The 22,432-nt window shown below is 30.9% G+C and overlaps 2 protein-coding genes across 2 annotated transcripts; one reads left to right on the top strand and one right to left on the bottom strand.

The window, feature by feature from the left end:
* Positions 1-1,955: 1,955 nt before the first annotated feature.
* Positions 1,956-12,201, top strand: LOC100793458 (kinesin-like protein KIN-14F). Its single transcript, XM_003530765.5, has 18 exons — positions 1,956-2,195; positions 2,472-2,644; positions 5,033-5,196; positions 5,578-5,721; positions 6,493-6,852; positions 7,166-7,234; positions 7,366-7,590; positions 7,698-7,779; positions 7,885-7,980; positions 8,063-8,242; positions 8,650-8,756; positions 8,949-9,127; positions 9,254-9,418; positions 9,496-9,749; positions 10,017-10,180; positions 10,258-10,449; positions 10,574-11,298; positions 11,851-12,201. Exons 2-18 carry the CDS (start codon positions 2,488-2,490, stop codon positions 12,008-12,010), a joined length of 3,423 nt encoding a protein of 1,140 aa, XP_003530813.1. The 5' UTR covers positions 1,956-2,195; positions 2,472-2,487; the 3' UTR covers positions 12,011-12,201.
* A 5,029-nt stretch (positions 12,202-17,230) lies between these two features.
* Positions 17,231-21,297, bottom strand: LOC100792943 (leucine-rich repeat receptor-like serine/threonine-protein kinase RGI4). The gene is made up of 2 exons (XM_003530764.5): positions 18,280-21,297; positions 17,231-17,913 (listed from the first exon to the last, which is right to left on the bottom strand). The coding sequence occupies exons 1-2, from the start codon at positions 21,098-21,100 to the stop codon at positions 17,456-17,458; spliced, it is 3,279 nt and encodes a 1,092-aa protein (XP_003530812.1). The 5' UTR covers positions 21,101-21,297; the 3' UTR covers positions 17,231-17,455.
* Positions 21,298-22,432: the final 1,135 nt, after the last annotated feature.

The raw sequence follows: 22,432 nt of genomic DNA, 5'->3' as shown, positions 1-22,432 counted from the left end.
GTTTAAAAAATAAAAAATGAGTTGATATGAATTAATCCAATCCCTTCGAGTTGGCCATTTCAATTGCAAGTTAAATAAATTGAGTTAGATTAATTAAGAATAATAACAAAAAGTCAACATTTATACATTTTATTTCACATGTTAAAACTTACCTCATAGTTCTAGCATGAATGAGCCATAAATGTAAAAATAGATACATATTTATATAAAATATTTTTCATGATCAAGTAATTAAACTAATTATAAAAAACTAATGAAAAATAAAATTTTGTATGACTTTTAGAGTTATTATTATCAAAAAATTATTAAATTTTTCATACGTGACGATTTATAATTAAATAACACTATAAAAATTATATTAATTATTTTTTTCCTCTAAATGTAAAATCAAACTTGTGTCTAAGTGTCTTTATTTAACTAAGTGATAGATGTTGGCTACTAATAGTATCAAATTGTTTGACCACTTAGATATATAACAACCCAATGACTGTTAGTAGTTAATGTGATGTGAATAATAGTCGTTGACAATAGCCATTCGCATATGATAGTTACCAAGTTAATATTATTGACTATTAGAAAATGAGTAGTCCATGGCATTTTCAATATTTGAGATATAAAATAAGCATTTACTGAAAAAATCAATTTCGAAAACTTAGCCTGACTAATGATTAGATAAAAAAAAAGGCATGTCGCAGTCGAAAGGTAAAAAAAAGTATCTAAAAAAAATTGAATTTACATTATGATTTTTTTTATCAATACTAACATGTATTAATCATCACATTTTTATTAAGAGTCATTTTAATTATAAACGATCAAGTTATAAATTAATACTAATATTTAATATACCAATGCTAAGAAGCAAAAATAGCAATCTACCTTCCCAGATTAACTCTCCAAAAAAGAACTTTAGTCTGTATTTTCAATAATCTCGAGTAACTACATTTAGTACACCATGGTACTGGTAGGAAGTGCTTGCCATGTCATTTATATATGCCATTATTGTCTTTAAATGATTATTTATTAATAATAAGTAATCTTGTCGGTATAGTTAATAATAAATAATACTAAATGTTTGGCAACTTCAATCTTATACTACTTTATTTTGTATAGTTCCATTTTGATTTTTTTTTAATTTTCAGTATAAATATTTGTACACTTTCTATTAATTAAAAATTACATAATATATATATATATATATATATATATATATATATATATATATATATATATATAAATTTTCCAGTAACTACTATTATAAAAATCAACAATTTCATTGTATATGTTGATATATCATTAAATGATAATATATATTTTTAATTAAATTCTTCTATTTTGCACTTTATTTTTCTTAAAGAAAAGAAAAAAAGTACGTTTCTTTTTTCCCTATTTTGTTATAAAAATTGTAAAACAATATTGCAAAACATCAAGCTTAAAATAAAATTTTCATAAAATAAAAAGTATACGAATTTAATTATAACTTAATACCATTTAATTATAGATTATTATAAACTAGGCGTGGAACCGTGTAAAACAGGAGGAAAAAAATTGAAAAAATAAAAAAAATATGGCTGGACAGATTTTAAATATATATAAATGATAAGATTATTAACTTTATGATCATTAATTAATTACTTTGAAAATAATATATAAAATTATTTCTATGCAACTGATAAGGGTGAATTTTTTTATAATTAGAATGCATGAAAATTATACCCTATATATATATATTATACATATTTAATTTAAATATATTGATAGTAACATAGTAATATTATTTAATTTTATAATAATTATTTTAAAAATCATATTTATTTATTTTTAATTAATTTATCAATAAATCATATTTAAGAATGTTAAAAGGATATGAATTTATATGATCGCATGACAGGACGCATCTCCGTCAAACGACGCCGTCTTCTTGTGCTATATTAGGATCCGACAATGCAAAAATAACAACGTTAAAATTCAAGCCCTTCAAAGTTTTCTCGTGTCTCTTTCTCGCTCGCACTTCTCTTTTTCTCTCCATTTCTACTCACACAAACATTGAAGTCAATTAAGCATTAACATAACCCTCTTCGTGCTTTTGAATGCTATCTCATTCATTCATTCACAAAAGCCACTACAACCCTTCTTCCACTTCCATAACCTCATTCACAAAACTTCACTTTCTTGCTCTCAACTTTTCACTTCCCCAGGTAATTTAACTTTTTTTTCTTCAAATATGTCTTTTTATTTTTAAATGTTTATCATGGCAAGTTTAGTCTTTGTACATATCAAGCTACCCCAATTTATTGTTTTTTTTCCTCTAGGCTTTGTCATTGGATATCATACATAAGAATTATGTTGTGTATGCAACTTTTTTTTATGCAATTTTTTAGGGTGAGAAATTTTTTTAAAAGCCCAATGTGAGAAAATATTAATAAGCATACTACTTACTATATTGTTGTCTAATATCCTTGGTTTATTATCAGAAAAATTAAGAATAAGATGCCACAAGAGAGCTCCCAAAACTCATTTTTTACATCTCCTTCAAAGAGAGGATTGAAGAGTTTGGTCTCCATCAACAAGGAGGCTTCATGCACTGCTGCCACAGAAGAGAGTTTCAATGATAATGAATTGGCTCAGAGGAAGGCAGAGGAAGCAGGTATGGTTTTTAATGTGGGCATTATTTGTCTCCTATTAACTACACCATAATGTCTACTTAGATATAAATACAGGTATATATATAATGAGTGCAGTTAAATACCAGATACATAAATAGGATAGTTTAATCTTCAAATTATTAGTATAATTTTTTTACAATAAAAACCATTAAAATAACTTTATGTATAACTTTCTGAAATAATTATTATAAATATTAATAATTTTTCATGATATGATGATTCAGGATTGATTGGTAATATAGAAAAACTTGTACACTCACAATTTATCCTGATTAAATTCTAAATAATATATATTCTTCTTTTCATCTCTAAAAATACTACTGGTCTATAAAATTATCAGAAAATTCAAGACATGGCTATGAGTTTATAACTGCATAAAATCAAGTGCATCAAGTCTAACGAGTAGTATATTGATCTTATATACTTTTCGTTCAAAATTAGGTTGATGCTTTGGTATTAAAAAAATCATATTGATTGATGTTTTCAGTTTTTAATAAAACATTAAAACATTTATTCCAATTTTATCTCTTCATATTATTGTCTTATAGAGATCATTTTTCTTAATCCGTGGATAAAAACTATAGACATTAATCAATTTGAAATCGAGGTTCACTTCCTTTCCTTTTTTTCTTCTCAAAAGAGAGTTCATATCCTAAATTTGGAACCCATATTTTCTTCTCTTGGAAAAGCTTATTGGAAGTAGCAAAAGGGTACAGCCTCAGCCTGCAAATTTATGAAAGTAGAAATAACTTTCTTAAACAAAAATCGTTGCACATCTGTGGTGTATAGTTCCTCTTCCAGAAAAATAAAAAAAAGAATATAATAGTTCTTTGTCAAAAAGTAGATAATTGACAAAAGATGCTTGAGTTGAGGCACGTTTCTAGGTGTGATGTTTGTTTCTTATGACCAGAAGAAAAGAAAAGAAACAACATATCATTTGGTTCTTTTAACGTAATTTATTTGTTTCCAACTTGTGCTTTTTTCTTTTTGGTTCATCCAAATTATTACTTGGACCCCTTTTACTTAACAAAAGCAGAAAAAAGCGATGGTTAGGTTTTATATATTAAACATATAATGGCTTGCTAGAAAAAGAAAAAGAATGAGATGTAGCAACAGACTGATAATGAAGAGTAGTCAGTGGGGGAAAGTGTGTGTGCACTAAAATGAGTTAGCACCCCACCACTCAATAACGGTGTAGGACTGTGGCCTTGTCTCTAAGGATTGGGTCCAAATTTTGTGACATCAAGTACTACTATAATTAAGAAAAAAAAGCACCCATCTAACTCAATTGATAAATAATTAAATTTCTTAAATGTGATATCAAAGATTAGTCTATAAGTAAAAGAAAGACTTTATCTAAAGAATATTTTTTTTTATAATAATTTTTGTCTCAGAAGAAATTAGTCTTATCAGTTTAAAAATATGCTTAGTGCAAATAAAAAAGTATCATAGCCGAAAGAGTTTTGTAACTATAATTTTAGAACATAATGTTTGGCATTATCGATTAAGACCGTACATTCAAGCAACAAGCAGCATAATTTTGTAACATCTCAAATACCACTTTGCTGCTATCAATCATTGCTAGTTTCCTTTAACTTTGACATTTTTTTTTTCTTTTTAATTCATTGTCACATTGGTTACCACATCCTTTACAATTTTTCTTTGCTTTTATGACATGTTTTAATGTAAAATTTATAATCAAATTAAATTATTCTAGACACATATTTTAATTTATTTAAAAATATAAATTAATTTTATCAAATTTAATTCCACCTAACTTCTAAATAACCATCCCTTAACTTTTTTTGTGTGTGAATGATTTTGACATAACACGACCATTGCCCTCCCTTTTCCTGCCTTCCTACCACATCTTTCACTTACCTCAGGGTGGAAAAAAAATTAGAATAGAGACATGAAATGTGTTTTTATTTTGCAAAAGAAAAAGAAAAAGAAAGTTATCATTTAAAAAAAAACTTTTAAATTGCTTTATCTTTCGTCCCTGAAATGTAAGCCCGTGAATTTAATTTATTCCCAATAAAATTTGTCATTTTTACCAATAAAGTTAAGATTGTAACCTAAAAAACTAAATACAGTTAAGATATGTGAGCAAGGCACTAATTACAAAAAAAGTCTCAATTAATAAAATATTTTTTAAAATTAAAAAAAAAATATAGTTTCGTCAAATTTATAGTTTAGGAGGCCAAATAGAAGAGAAAAACAACTGTTTACTGTTGAATTAATCTTGAATAGTCCTTAGAACTATAGTAAGCACACGGAACTAAATTGATTTATTATAGCATTAATTGTTGTTTATTATCTGCAATGAGGAGGATGATCTTAGTTGTTTGTTGAATGGTGAATGGTGGAAGCTTTGAGAAGATACAAAGCAACAGAATGGCTACGTGAAATGGACCATGTGGCATCATCATCACTCTCTCCAACACCCTCCCAACAAGACTTTTGCCTTTCACTCCGCAATGGCCTCATTCTATGCAATGTCCTCAACAAAGTCAACCCCGGTGCTGTCCTTAAGGTCCCACCTCCTAATTCTTCCCAATTTTTAGATAGTCTTCAATTATAGGTGTTACATCTTATTTAATTTTATTATTTTTATTAAATTTTAACCAATAAAAAAACATATTAAAAAATGTGTTAGTATTAGTAGCCCTCCTCGTTATCATATAGTCAGTTTTTTTTTTTTTAACTTTATTGTATAACATAGTTAAAATTTTCAATTTAGAAAAAAGAATAAATAATAATCAAGTAGATATTAGTTGAGAGTTGAGACTATATAGTCCCATCAATGCAATAATTTCTCCTCATTTCTAGTTGCATTTTCTGTTTTTCTTTTCTTTTCCTAATAAAATGTTTTTTTTCTTCTACATTTGGTTGTTTTGTGTATTGGGCTGCATAGGTGGTGGACAATCCTGGGCTTGCTGTTCAGTCTGCAGAGGGCGCGGCCCACTCTGCAATTCAGTATTTTGAGAACATGAGGAACTTTTTGGAGGCTGTTAAGGATATGCAACTTCTCACATTTGAAGCATCTGATTTGGAGAAGGTTTGGAATTAGAGGGACAAATATATTACTATATCTTCTTATAATATTTCGTATTAATCTTTTAATATTTCATAAAAAAGTATTAGATGAAAAAGAAATATATTTAGTTTTTAAAACCATAAAAAATATTCAACATATTTTTATTTAGTAAGTAAAATGTTAAATATTTAAAATTATTCTATATTAAATATTAAGTTTCTAAGTTTAATTATATTAAGGAATTATTTCTAAATTTTAAATAAAAATTCTTTCGAATTTTTTTTGGTCTTAAAATTCTTTTGAATTAATTATACATATCTTCTTTATATTTTTTTTATTGTGATATTCTTTATAATTTTAAATATGTATCTATATCTATATTCTAATATATAATTTTAAAATTATACATGAATTGACAATGCACATTGCTTTTAAATTTAAATTATATTTTTTTATATATATTCTTAATTTATTGTTATATTTTTCTTAAATTTAAAATTATCAGTGAAATGTATATAATACTTTGGTAGTCACTCTTATTTGAAATATGTAAGATGACTAAACGAGTACAGGCTAAATAATTAAAACTAAAATAGGAACAAGTAATTTTTGTAAACAAGTTCAGCTGCAAAAAAATAAAATAAAAATTGTTCCAAACACATTTTGCCATCTTGCTATTGAAGATAATACCTTGTCCCACACTCAGTTATAGATTTGATTTGTTTCTTTAATTATTTTGGCAATATTTTTGAGATTACTGTTGAAGGGGGTTTATGTAACTTGGAAATGCAGGGAGGTTCATCAAATAAAGTTGTGGACTGCATTCTATGTTTGAAAGGGTTTTATGAATGGAAGTTATCTGGTGGGGTTGGTGTATGGAGATATGGTGGAACTGTGAGGATCACTTCCTTTCCAAAGAAGTCTCCTTCCTCCATAGTTGGCAGTGAAAGTGCTGATGAATCATTGGATGAGCCAGAATCATCACAGTATGAACAACTGCTAGAATTTCTTCAACTATCTGAAGACTTTTTGATTGAAGAAACCAGAACTGCCAATGCTCTTGCTTTCCTTTATGATCACTTTGGACTCAGACTTCTTCAGGCTTACCTTAGAGAGGCCAATGGGATTGAAGATCTGCCTTTGAATGCAATGGTCGGTAAGATCCTTTCCAGATTGTTGTACTGTTGTAGCTTATATTCTAAATTGTATAAAACTTGTTTCTTAACTTGTCTGATTAGTAGATGGGTATTATAAAAAAGAGTGTGTTACTCACTAAGCTAAGCATGAAAAGCTCTCACTTCATAAGAAAGATCGACAAATATAATGTCAATTGAAATTGCACTGCTATTGAGTATATAAGACTAGAAAATAAGATTATTGTTTTAGTTTTTTTTAATAGAAATTTGCATAAAGTTTTCCTAGCTTCATGTAGTCTTATTAGTGTGATATGGGTGACAATTTATAGGTAATTGATACCTTACTCAGCAAGGTAGTCAAAGATTTCTCATCTTTGCTTGTTTCTCAAGGCAATCAGGTACTTCATTGATTAATGTTATGTATTGCGGCTTACATTTGTTTCCTAACTTCACAATTTCTATTCTTGTAGCATTTTCCTTTTCCTTCAAAAGGTTTCCTAAAGTACACCTTTTTAACATTTTTTTGCAGCTTGGACTTTTCCTGAAGAAAATACTAAAAGTTGATATTGGTTGTCTCTCAAAGAGAGAGTTCATAGAAGCCATCTCACTATATCTTAACCAAAGAAGTAGTTTGGCATCAAATGATTTCTCCAAATTCTGCAATTGTGGTGGAAAACGTGATAGTATTCGACAGAATGCCAATTATTCTGCAAAATATGTTGAAGTGATCAATACTCAACAGAAACAACTTGAGGTACAAATTGGATAGTAGGCCTTACTTCTCTTTTTAGTTGTCACTTTTACATATTAGTTTAGATTATCTTTTTAGCATCATGTGCTAAGGGTTTTCTCTGGCTTCAGGGTATGAAGTACTTTTTTGAAGAGACAAAATTGGAGGTCAGACAAATTCAATCAGAATGGGAAGAAGAATTGAGTAGGCTAGGTAGCCATCTAAGAATTGGTTTTCATTAAAAAGATATCTTCCTTGTTTGTAGAAGTTTTTAATATGATATTCTTTAGATTGACTTGAGTTCTATGTCATACTTAGAGCATCATATCAAAAGCCTTGAAGTGGCCTCCTCTTCCTACCACAAACTTTTGGAGGAGAACCGCCTTCTTTACAATCAAGTACAAGACCTCAAAGGTGAACAAGAATCCAGGTTCCTTACAATCAATTTAATAGATATACTTATTATATTTTGATTAAAAAAAATTATGCTTTACAGGAGCCATTAGGGTCTATTGTAGAGTAAGGCCATTCTTACCAGGACAATCAAATGGACCCTCTACAGTAGACTATATTGGAGAAAATGGAGATATGATGATTGTAAATCCCCTTAAGCATGGAAAAGATGCTAGAAGGGTTTTTTCATTCAATAAGGTGTTTGGAACAAGTGTAACACAAGGTATTTTTAATTTTTCAACATATTATTGCAAAAATGTATTGGGTCAATATATACTTTGTTGATTTGCTTTAAAGGTTAAAATTTTGTTCTGTACCATTTGTAAATTGAGCATGGTCTCTGTGAAAGGAAATATCCTTTGTGAAGGGGGAATTCACAAAATACTTGGAGTATTCTTTCTCCTGTTTATTGTTCAATCAATAAAACCTTTCCTTGGTTCATAACAATTTGAATACATCATATTTGTGTACAGAGTCTTTATATGCCAATAATGGTCATGCACTCATAGTATCATATCATGATAACAAATTTATGGTTTTCTTACCAATAAATAAATATTATGTTGTTTAGAGTTTATATCTTGTTGGTTCTTATATGAAGCTTTTCATGATGTTTTTTGTCATTCGCAGAACAAATTTATGCTGACACTCAATCATTGATCAGATCTGTTTTAGATGGTTATAATGTATGCATCTTTGCATACGGACAAACTGGCTCAGGGAAAACATACACAATGGTATGATACATGCATAAGTTCTTTGTCAACATACAACCATAAAATGTTCATTTTATAGACCTTGAAACCTTAGATACATCAGAATTAGGAAAACAACTAGGTTTATAATAAGTTCATTTATGAAACATTTTGTCATTTCACCGTTTTTTTTTCTGGTTCATGTATATTAATGTTATTAACTTGCTTGTGCAGAGTGGCCCTGATCTGACAACTGAAGAGACATGGGGTGTAAACTATAGGGCTTTGCGTGACTTATTTCATATATCAAAGGAAAGGGCAGGTTCCATAAAATATGAAGTTTTTGTTCAGATGATTGAAATCTACAATGAACAAGTGAGAGATTTATTAGTCAGTGATGGCTCTAACAGAAGATATCCTTTAAGCAATGCTTATATCTTGGTTCTTTATTCAACAAGGCAACTCAAATTTTTAATTTTATATGGAAATTAGCAATGGCATTTATTTTGTATCCTTTTCAGTTCCTTAACAAGATATACATTAGACATACGAAACACTTCTCAATTGAATGGCATCAATGTGCCTGATGCATTTTTAGTTCCGGTTACTTGTACTCAAGATGTTCTAGACTTGATGAGAATTGGTCAGAAGAATCGTGCCGTGGGTGCTACAGCTCTAAACGAGAGAAGCAGCCGTTCTCATAGGTAAAATGTCAACTTTATGAATATAGATGTGATGCGACAAATGGATAGATAACCAAGTTCTTGCTTTTCTGTTGCAGTGTTTTGACTGTTCATGTTAGAGGAAGGGAGTTAGTTTCCAACTCCATTCTTAGAGGCTGTCTTCATCTTGTGGATTTGGCTGGAAGTGAGAGGGTTGACAAATCTGAGGCTGTTGGTGAGAGACTAAAGGAGGCTCAACATATAAATAGATCACTATCTGCACTAGGGGATGTTATCTCTGCCTTGGCACAGAAGAGTCCACATATCCCTTATAGAAATAGCAAGCTCACACAAGTGTTACAAGATTCTTTAGGTAAAAGTTTTCCATTTTATTTTTTCCCTTTTGGTGCAAATTACTTATTATAATAGGTTATAGAAGCATTAAGATTTTTGACAACCTTATCGTTACTACAAATACAATATTTCTTCAGGGACCAGGGTGTTAGATTAAATAGATAAAAGATTGGAAATTTGAATACATATATTAGTGCATTTGGTTATTTCCATAGTTGTTTTCTTGTTTGAATTTATGTAAAATTAACTTTAGATATTTGTCATTCTTTTGTTGTTTGATCAATAGGAGGGCATGCTAAAACTTTGATGTTTGTTCATATAAATCCTGAACTTAATGCTATTGGGGAGACACTTAGCACACTCAAGTTTGCTGAGAGGGTTTCGTCCATTGAACTTGGAGCTGCTCAATCTAACAAAGAAACCGGTGAAATCCGAGATCTAAAGGAAGAGGTTTGGATTTTAGTTATAAAAAGTGCAATTTTGAATGTAACATGCATGACATATATAAATAGTTCTTTCTTTTTTAGATATCAAGTCTCAGATTAGCATTGGAGAAGAAGGAAGCTGAATTGGAGCAATGGAAGGCAGGGAATGCTCGAAACGCCCTTGATTCTCAAAAACCAAGAGCTGTTTCACCTTTTCAATTACCAAAATATGGCACTAGTGGCAATATGAAGCATGAAACTGGTCAAAGACTCATGGATGATAGAAGCTTTGAGGTTGTTAAATAAAAGATATACCTACTTAAAGAAATATATGTGAATATACATTTGGAAATAGTGCCATACTGATGATTAATTCACATATATTTTCTCTAACTTGTTCTGAAATTCTATTTTTCAGTCTAGAAGTTGCTCTTCTGGTAAGCAAAGAAGGTCAAGGTTTCCCTCATCATTTATAGACAAGGACTCTATGCCAAAAATGACTCTTCTGAGTGAAGAAAAGTTAGTGAGCTCAGGGAAAGGAAGATCACCATCTCCTCCAGTGAGAAGATCATTATCAAATGATAGAGGGACAGTCATTAAAAGCAAGGCTAAAACTGAAACAACAGACAACCAACCAATATTAAAGCATCCATTTCCTGCTAGAGTACCAGCTAACAAATCCATTTCCACAATGCCAGTGGCTTCATCCACTGACAACAACACAAGAATGTATGTGAATTCACAAGAGCCGGTAAAGCAGGAAAACATTTCTGAAACACTCTTCAACCTCCAGAAGGTAAACTATAAGAAAGTACATCAAGAACATGAAGAGGAACAATTCAAGCAAGCACTCAGTGCAGTAAGACAAGGTGGTATTAGAAAAAGCAAGTTTGAGAGTAAGGCTAAAGCCAAGCATCCTCCTCAACTATTATCACCCTTTAAGATTCAAAAGCCTGATTTGATCGCAACATTTATTCCTGACATGGATTTTGCTGGTGAAATGACTTTGGAGCCAACTCCAAAGAACGATTACTCTGAGGCTGAAAATGATCTTAGATTTATGGAGTCTGCTGTCCATGGTGCTTTGAGTCTCAAAAAAATACGCCAGAACTTTGCAAGGAATTTTCAGAACCTTGAATCAAGGTATGGCTAACACTAGCATAGAGAAGCTTTGCTTGTTTCGTTCACTAGTTTATTTCTTTTCAAGGTTGTGTTTAGGGTGTGTTTGGATCCATGTTTTGCATACTTCAATTTGAGTAAATGATGAGTCAAACATAATTTTCTCATTGACATTGATATTTGGAATTGCGTTGAAAACATGATTCCAAGTTTTAGACTCAATTCAAATGTAAATGAAATTATTAGAAGTAAGTTTTGCATCAATACTAACTCGAGACATGTTGTTTGTTCCATATATATACCCTTAGTTAGACTGAAGTCATTTTGGTAATTACAACACTCATGTTCAACTTTGATTGCAAGTTTCCAAGCATCACTGTGGACCCAAATTAATTTTCTGATATATGTTACTCAAACAAAAATAATGTTACTACAAATTCACCTTTACTTAACATCAATTCTATAAAATTGCCATAAAAACCAATTTTACAAAAGCATATCCAAACAAACACAAACACGAACTCAATAACATCATTATATTGTTAATGATAATAGAAACTTTTTGTCCACATGCAGAGGAATAGTGCAAACAGGAGAGCCTTTATTGGTTAGCAAAGTTGAAAACAAAGTCGTGAATGGTTCGGGTAGCAATCTTAAAGAAGGAAGCAATGCATCCACGCCTGAATTTAGAAGGAGCCGATCTACCCCACGTGGAAAGTTTTTTGGTTTATCTTGAGGATTTCATGTTGAACAGTGAGTATTTTTTATAGTATTTTTTTTTTTGTACAGGAACTACAGTCAATGTTTGAGTTCCAGCACACACACTTTTATACAAACTTTTGAGGTTAATATGTGCAATCCATCTCTTGTAATTTGAGCATGTTTTGTAATTTGAAACTTCATATATTTATACATATTTCTGAGTCATTGGGTTTTCTTGTGTACACATTTTTATTCATAATTAATGTATTTACAATATTTTCCAAAGATGTTATCAGTAGATATATATTTAGTACTATTTTATTCTCTTTGTAAAAAGTGTGTAACATATGTCTGATCGTATGGTAAAAAATGAATTTAAAAAGCTATTTACAAATGATTGCAATTGATGATAGTTATGATACTTTACTTGGCTGTTTCCTTAATAAATATAAGCATGCTAGTAAGGTGATTCGTAATTTCAAGTTGATTTGATATGGCTCAAACAATTGTTGATATTTAGCTTATTCTAGATCGTTGGTGTCGTTTTATCTAATAAGTGGAGCCGTGGAGGCAAAATATTAAAGTAATTAATCTTTTTTTTTTCCAAATTGATTTGCTAAGGGAGCTTTTTGGGCCAATTTATCAATTGTGGGTAATTATTTTTTTCGAAATGACCAATTGGGGATAGCTTTGAATTATTACCTATTTTTGGATAAGTCGTATAAGGTTTTTTTTATGACTTCAAAGTCATTTTTTTATTTTTATTTTTGTTTTTCGTATTATTTTTTAAAATTATAAATAATTTTTTAATTTAATTATTTAATAAATATTTTTTTCTTTTTTTGTTTTATTTAATATCTTGTATATATTTTAATATGGTTTTATTTAATATTTAATATATTTTTTAAATATTAATTTATTTAATATATTTTGCATATATTTTTTTAAAATTCTACATAATTTTTTAATTTAATTATTTAATGAATAATTTTTTTTAGTTTTATTTAATATTCTGTATATATTATTTATATGGTTTTATTTAATATTTTATATATTTTTTATTTAATATATTTTCTATGTTTAATCTTTTTAATTTTTTTACTAATGTTAATGATTTTTATTTTTTTTGTAAAATAAAAAAAATAATGCAAAAAATTAAATTTAAATGTTCAATCTTATTTGACAACTTACGAAATTATTAATTTACTTAATAATAATTGTAAAAAATAATTAAATTTTTTTAAAAAAGACTTACATGTGATCATATTCCTCAACAACAACAAATAATTATACATGATCATACCACTATTAATATTTTCGTCTTTTGCATTATATTTTTAATTTATAAAAAAAAGAAAATTCTTTAACATGATTAAAAATATATATAAAATATTAAATAAAAAATATCAAATATTAAATAAAACCATATAAAAATATATACAAAATATTAAATAAAACCTAAAAAAGAAAAACATTTATTTATTAAATAATTAAATTAAAAATATTATTTACCATTAATAAAAATATACAAAATATATCAAAAAATATATATAAAATATTAAATAAAACCATATAAAAATAATAATAAAATTTAAAAAAAAAAATTATTTATTAAATAATTAAATTTAAAAATTCTCTACAATTTTTTAAAAAACACACAAAATATACTAAGTAAAAAAATATTTTAAAATTATTAAATATTAAATAAAACCATATAAAAAATATTAAATAAAAAAAACAAAAAAAAACATTTATTTATCAAATAATTAAATTAAAAAATTATTGACAATTTATAAAATAATACGAAAAAAAGAAAAAGCGACTTTGAAGTTGTAAAAAAAATCTTTTAGGAGTTCAAAGTCATAAAAAAAACTTATATGACTTTGATGTCATAAAAAAAAACAAAAAACCTTATACAACATTGAATTCGTAACTAAAAAAAATAATCAAAGTCGAGACTTCAATTAAAAAAAAAGATAAAAATCATAACTGATATTAAGACTTTTTTAACTCAAAAGTCGGCTGTTATGACTTACCTAGAATGGGTAATAATTTAAAATGACCACCCATTGATAATTTCCAAAAAAATTACCACACTTGATTAATTGACCATCTTTTTGGCAATAAAACAAAACCAAAAACTCTTGATTTTGAAGATGAAAATGCAAACAATTATATATTTTGTTTTTGGTGTAATAATAATATTTATCAAGTTCAAAAAGAGTTTTATAATGGGAAATGCATTATTTCACCTGAATATGCATATAATTATTTCCAAAAGGCAAAAAATCACATTACATCAGTCTTATTTAGCTATAAATCTTTAATGGAAGAATAAGAGATTTTCTTTATATATAATATCTATGTGTGCCCATGGGCAAACATGTGATTTCCATCCTTGAATTTTTTAAATGCTTCTAGAGTTTTGTTAGCATACAACTAAGGAAAATCAAATTCAATATAATATAGCAACATGAATTAAGTCATAAGTGTTTCATTCTTACGATAAAAATCTATAACACATCTTACTCCAAAGGAAAGGGATAGAAATAGAGCATAGAGAAGTCTGAGATAAGATGAATGACGTGATAAGAAACATTTAATGAATGTCTCCTTAGGCTAAGTTAAATGTACTTCTGAATACAAATAACTTTGACTTTTAAGTCTTTTCCTACACTGTCTCCTCATCTAAAAAATTAAAAAAAATATCTTGATGATAAACATTTCCATTATTTAATGATATAGCAAATTCATGCTCTAATTTTCTTGTCATTCTGCTAGTATAGGTTCATTTTAATGGACTAAACATAAAACCATTCTTTCTTGTATTCGATATTCTCTCATATTTCTTGATTTTCATAACATTATCCTCTCTACAATTTTGTCTTTCTTCTACTCTTCTATAATAAAGCCAAAAATTGCATTTTCAAAGATACGATCAAATATCATTTATGCTTTTTGGTTAATTAGTACAGAGAGCTTTCGTCAAACCTTACAAAATGTAAATGATGGAAAACTCCCTTGTTAGCAATGTGCCTGCAAGATTCAGCAATCGTTCGTACGTGGATGGCAACCAAAGTGAATGTATTTCTCAAGCAACACACAAATCCACCATAATTAATGCTTAAGTTTCATTAAAATGAAAAACATTAGAAAGGTCAACATAAAAATACTTGGAAGTTGGAACACATAAAATGACTAGAAATTAAGAAAGTATTAATCATTTTTTCAATAATATTCTCATGTATTAGTATCTTTTGGATAGAGACCACACATATATATATATCTTTTACAAGAGATAATGATGTTTAAAATTGTAAACCTATTATAATTTACAAACTTTTTCTTTATCTAGGTAATTAATTACATACTCATGACTTAAATTCAATATTACTAATTAAATTAAAATAATTTCATGTGAGTTAATTTATGTGTTTGATTTATTGGTATCTTACTTAAATACTAAATGAGTTCACAATTATCTTTGAATTATTTTAATAAGAATATATTCTGTTAAAGATAATTATCTTATTATTATAATTTATGTAATTAATATATTTTTTTAAAAAGCGTTCATCAATTTTGTTTAGAAACAAATAACACGCAATAGAGGCATGCACAGTTTTCAACTTATAGGAAGTTTACTATATACAGTCAAAAGCCTTCAAACAGTGACATTATGACTATAATCATGGCCAGAAACTTTCACTTACAAAGCTGTTTCATTCAAACAGTTGTTGGCTTGGGGCAGTTATTAGTAGCTATTGTTATTCAATGTCATCATTCACTGTTCCATTTATAATGGTCCAGCACATTGCACAAGCATGTGTGTCTGATTGCGATATATACAACCTTTCAGTGTCAGAAACCTGAGTTAACTTGAAGTTGCATAACTTTTCTACTTTAACTTTCACTATATATTCTTCTTTTTTGCTTTCAAATAAAAATAGTCCTCTATACTTGTATTATATGCGCACATACTATTTAATCTTGTTTAAATGGTGAAAATTGCATATGTGTTCAACTAATGTAAACATCAATGTAAAATTAAGTAGCTAATATAGTAATATTAGTTTAGTGATGTCACTAAATATGCATCCAATGGTTATATATATATGAGAGTTACCAATAGTTGGAAACTGGAAAGTCCCTCTCCGACAGCACATGGACATGTGGTATTGAACGTGGGGCCATGTGAGTACTGTTATGAAAGGCTGGCTTGGATGTGTCAGTGTTGTGGGTATGTAAGGAGAGAGAGAGAGAGAGAGAGAGAGAGAGAGAGAGAATGAGTCAAGGAATATTGTTCTCCATCAATAAATTCTAAATACATGTATCCAAAAAAGCCAATCATTGTTTAGCTTCCACAAGCTTTGAGGTCGCTCTCTTAATATACAGTTAAGCCTTCACTGTTCCCAGTTGGCAATATCACCAAGCAAGTTTAAACACTAGCACCTAAGCTAAGAAAAATGTCATCAATTTCTTATAATTCATTCAATTACAACTAAAATAGAATGTTAAAGTCTAGCTGCACTGAATAATGACCCATGTTTTTTAGGCTTGGTGTTTGAGGGACTGTGGATTGTCTGATCAAGAATTAGAACATATATGGTTGGCCAAGTAACAATTTTTTTGCCATATCCAACGTCTCTAGTGAGTCAACCTACACATGTAGAATCCGTCTAATACCACAATTCATATTGATAGGATTGACCTAATGCCATGACCGACTTATAAGATTAACCTAATGTCATGTCCGATCTATACCCTAACACATTAATGATTGGAAGAGGTCCTAGACTGCGAAGAGTCTATGGGCTAATATTGGGCATTCTACACTCTTAAAAAGCGAGAACAATTAAAATGAGGACACACACATCAAGGGTGTATTTGGATTTCTGATGGGAGAGGATTCAAATTGATGTGGGAAACCTTCAACAGGTCGCCTGAGAATGAAGAACATGCTTTGAATCTCTGGTTGAAGTAAACAGAGAATAGAGATAGAGAAATGGTTAAATGAGAGGAAAATGAGTTTGACATCATATTTAATTTCTTCCCAAAAATATATTTAAAACTAATATTTAGCTTCAAAATTCAGTTTGGAGAAATAACTCTTGGGATACTTTTACAAACTACAATCCAAACATGCAATAAATCGAGGAGACTAGCCTTGATCACACATGATTGAAGAGCTTTAGGAGTGTCTACGGAGTGTATTCTCTAGCATAAATACTTGCAACTAAAGTTCTTAAGTAAATGCTTAAGAAATTATATTTATTTATATATTTCAAATGAATATATGGATTCTTGAAACCTGCATCGTCTATATGACATTACATTAAAAGGAAAAAAAATTATACACTAGATTACTAGAATATCATTAACTAATAATAATTCAGGCCACCTCTGATTGGCATTGCATTAGACTATGTACAATTGGAGTGATAGCTTCTCCATGAGATGCAAACTTATTCATACATGCTCAATTGATTGAGTTATCCGAGAAATTGTAGGAACATGTCGAAGATCCATGTGAGACCACATTCTTAGGAGGTGGTGGTGAACTATGTGCTGTTAAACCTCCCTTCAATACATCAGGGTCTGCCCTTGAGGTCTCAAGGGGTCTAATTTCCTTGAGCATTGCAACAACATCCTTCATTGTTGGCCTCTCATCAGCTCTAGTGCTTACACATAGAAAGGACACTGCTAGAGTTTGTAGCATTTCATGCATGGTGGGATCAGCCCTCCCTCTAAGCTTTGTGTCAAGAATGTCAGAAGGATCTCCTTTGCTAGACAAGTGGTTCCTAACCCACTGAACCAAGTGTGCACCCCCTGGTAGAGTTGGGTCTAATGGGTGCCTTCCTGTGAGAACCTCAAGTAGAACCATGCCAAAACTGTACACATCACTCTTTTCAGTTATAGGCTGCAGTGATGCATGCTCTGTGCATAAACCAAAAGCAACAGAAAATTAGTACTATTCAAAGGGTTAATCAATCTAGTACAGAAAAGATAAAATGTGTTTTAAGTTTCTTAAAATTTTTGGTGAAAATTGGTTTTAGTTCCTATAATTTAAAAACAGTGGTTTTGGTTTTTATATTTTTTGAAATGTGATAGATTTGATCCCTCGTCACATCAAAACGAAGTACAAGGTTAAAGACAAAATCCTTCACATTTCAAACATATGAGAACTGAAACCAATGTTTCTAAAATGTAGGAACTAAAATCAATTTTGACCAAATCTTAAGTGGCCTAAAACATATTTTATCCTCCAGAAAATCACAATTTTAGATGAATAAAATAAAATACCAGGAGCCATGTATCCATATGAACCAGCAAGGTAATGTCTTTGAAGTGGCTTGGAATCAGTATTGCAACCATTTTCAGTTGCAGTTCTTGCCAGGCCAAAGTCAGCAAGGTAAGGTTGGTGTCCAGGGCCTAGTAACACATTCATGGCTTTGACATCTCCATGAATAATAGCAGGCAAACAATCATGGTGCAAATATGCAAGTGCATGTGCCACACCTAATATAGCATCATATCTTGTCTCCCATTCAGCTTTTCCCTTTCCTGAACCATGAAGTAATGAGCTCAGGCTTCCATTAGGCAGGTAGTCATAAAACAACAACTTCAGGCTCTTGTTTGATCCCCATCCAAGAAGCCTGATGATGTTCTTGTGCCTTATTGACCCCAATGTTTGAATTTCAGAATTGAATGCTCCTGACTCTTCTGCTAACCACATCTTCTTAACAGCCAATGTTTCACCATTTGGAATTGTAACTTTGTACACAACTCCGGAGCTTCCAGTGCCAATCACATTGGCTGATGTCAAATTCATGACAATGTCATCAATGGAGAAATCTAGCTTCTGATACAAAGTCATCTCCCAAGTTTCATTTTCCATAAGCACCTTGTTGGCCATATGAGTTCTGACTAAGACATAGACTGTGAGAAGCACTAGTACTGCACTGGTGCTTAAGAGAATGGACATAATGAACTTCATGGCTGATCTAACATGACCTTTGTCACCAGGAGTTGCAACACCTCCAGCAATGTAGAGACCTTGATTTTCAGCAAGATCACTAAGAGGAAGCTTGTGGAAGAATAAGGTGTTAGGCAACTCACCAGAGAGGCCATTGAAGGAAACATTTAAGGAAACAAGATTCTCAAGGTCGGAAAGAGCATCTAAATTCCCCGAGAGCTTGTTATGTGAGAGATCAAGAACTCCTAGTTTGGTAAGACTCGAGAACTGGGAAGGAATTCTACCAGAAAACTGGTTGCAGCTAAGATTGAGAGATATTGCCAGAGAAGGAATTAGACCAACTTCATTGGGAATTTCTCCATTGAAGCTATTGCTTCCCAAGTCCAGAAGTTGTAGCTTCGTGCAAGACAAGATCTCTGATGGGATTCTTCCACTTAGCTGATTGTTCCCAAGGTTGAGTTTGGTTAACTCAACCAATGAACCAATTGTGTGACTCAATGCACCTGTTAGTCTGTTGTCGGACAAGTCAATCAACTGAAGGCTTTTGGGAAGAGAATCTGGAACAGAACCAGTGATACTGTTGGAATGAAGGTCTAGAAACTCAAGATTCTGGCATCCATATAGCGTTGGAGGAATCTCCCCTGAAAGATGATTGCTGCTCATGTCCATAAAGTTCAAACTCTTCAAGTTGCCAATTTCTGGTGGAATGCTACCTGCTAGTCTATTGTGATTCAACCTCAGCCTGTAGAGGCTAGTGCAGTTTCCTATATCAGGTGGTATAAAGCCTGATAAATCATTAAAAAGAAGCAGAAGCTTGGTGAGGTTCCTCAACCCAAATAGTTGTTTGGGAATTGGACCAATCAAGTTGTTGTAAGAGAGATCAATTGCCTCAAGTTCTTGGCACTCAGAAAGACTATCTGGGATGTTTCCTGTTAATTTGTTCTTCCATGCAAAGAAAAGAGTCAAGTCTTTCAAGTTGCCAATAAGATCAGGAATCTCACCAGAGAGAGCATTGTTGTCAAGTTCCAGTTGATTCAGAGAAGTACAATTTGAAATCTCAGGAGGGATTATACCTGAGAGCTGATTGACACTTAGTTGAAGCTCTTGGAGATTTGAAAGGTTGCCAAAGCTCCTTGGTATGCTACCTGTGAGAAGATTTTCTGACAAATCTATGACTTCGATCTCTGTGCAGCTTCCAAGCTCTTCTGGGATTGTTCCTACGATATTGTTCTGCCACAAAAGTAGACTCTTAAGCTTGCCGAGTTCTCCAATTTGGCTTGGTATTGAGCCTGAGATAGAGTTCTGATGCAAGTACAGGTTCTCCAACTCACTGCAGTTGCCAATCTCTTCTGGAATGGGACCTGACAATAGAGTTGTGTATATGGCTATGGTATTGATTCTTTTCAGCATTTTGATTGAAGAAGGAAGGCTTCCTGAAATGCTGGTTTCTGCAAGGCCTAGCGTGACCAAGTTGGTGCAGCTTCCAATCTCCCATGGAATCTCACCCTTGAGATTCTTGTTTCCACCTGCTCTGAAGACTTGGAGCTTTCTCAAGGAGCCAATGCTCTTTGGAATTTCACCACTGAGGTGGTTGTCATAGAGTGTCAAGTTAACAAGGCTTGTTAGATTGCCAATGTTGGATGGAATGTTTCCTTGGAGGAAGTTCATATGGAGAGACAAACTCAGCAGTTTCCTTAGGCTGCAAATTTCTTCTGGGATTTCACCAAAGAGAGAATTTCCACTGAGATCAACAAAGATGAGCTCTACATAGTCTCTAATCTCTTTTGGTACACTTCCTGTGAGGTTGGTTGATGAGAGGACAAGAATCTTCAAGGACCCTTTTAAAGGTTGAAAATTTGAAGGCAATGAGCCTTGCAAGTTCACTGACTTCAAGTTTAACTCTACGACTTCTCCTTGTGAGTTGCAATACACCCCAAACCAGTTGCATGGGCTTGAGGCTGAAGGGTTCCATGATGCTAACACATCTGAAGTGATGTTTAAGGTGTTTTTCCATGCTATAAGAGCTTGGCCTTGCTCATCAAGAGAGTAACAGCATGGGAAAAAGAGAAGGGAGTTTAATAAGATGAGAAGCAAGGTGAAGGAGAAGATTTTGGGAAAAAGTGACAGATTCCTTAAGCTTCCAGGCATCGCTGAGAGAAGAGAACGGTTGATATGTTTTGGGATTGTAGAGGGGGAAAACCCATGTTTTGTTTATAGAGGAAGAAGAGAAGAAGATCTGGGTCCAAGAGCTACTAGCTTCTTTTATTCTTTTATTATTTGTAATGGAAGTTGTTTAATAATGAAAAAAGATGGTCATAGTGTCATACTCATACGCATTCCCATGTTGTTTAGTTTTTTCATTCAGGTAAATTTTTACTACTTTATATTGGTTCTTCACATTTAACCTCTCAAGTAAGAATTCTGTAATCCGAATGGTTCCAACTTGTTACTCTTTGTTAGCTAGAATAGTGCTTCAAAAATAGTAGTGAACTGTCAGAGAGGTGAAAATGGTGGAGCTGAAAATCATGTAAACAGATTTTCGTAAGTTTTTGATCCCCACGTGGACACTAGCACTATTATCCTGCTTTCTTTTCTTCATTATTTGGTCATTATTTTTTTCATCCTGTTATATTTAGTTGCCACGGTTGGCAGGAAACAAGGTAAATCTAGGTAGCACTAGACTAGGAAAATATGTAGATAGGAAAATGGCTTTTGAACTAATGGGACATTAAGGTTATTACCTCAATGATAGTGATAGCCTGATCATCCAACACATCAGACAATATGATATTTCATTATTTTTTGAATGTTTTATAGCTCTTGATTTGTTTAGAGAAGAATATAACTTCTCCTTTTACTTATCTAGGTCCAATTTTTGTGGTCCACCTATTTTATGTGGTTCAAGTTAATGAGGCATTCATGTTGTTAGTTGTTATGTTTCCCAAGTGTAACTAGGTTTTTCCAATATCAAAATGTGAAACTTAATATCAATTTTTTTGGTACATACCAGATGTATCCTCCAAAGAAATCAATCCTATTTGAGTTAGATAAACTTAATGTGAACAATAAAATTTTCATCCGAACATTTAATGCAGCTCTCAGAATTTGAATTTGAATTTGAAATCAATTAAGCTAAAACAATATCAATTGATGTCCACATGTTAATTCATGAGCAAGTGTATCAATTTGTCAAAATAATATTAAACTGTAATACTGAGTATCAAATTTACAAAGACTTTAATTATTTGTATATAACGAATTTTAAGTACACAAACTAAGTATGTATAACAATTATCACCCCACTAGTAACTTAGCATACATTTTTTAAAAATTATTTTTAGTTCATTATAAAGGGACTAACAGGGATTTGTTTATATATAGGTGGAAGAAGTGCCTGAGGAATCTGTTGGAGAAGAGAAGTGCACATGGAAGAGAGGAATATGTTTAATTAAAAAGAGATTTAATAATATGCAAGATCTG

This window comes from Glycine max, chromosome 8 (assembly GCF_000004515.6).
Source record: "Glycine max cultivar Williams 82 chromosome 8, Glycine_max_v4.0, whole genome shotgun sequence".
Classification (NCBI taxonomy): domain Eukaryota; kingdom Viridiplantae; phylum Streptophyta; class Magnoliopsida; order Fabales; family Fabaceae; genus Glycine; species Glycine max.
This window is presented reverse-complemented; position numbering and strand designations above follow the sequence as displayed.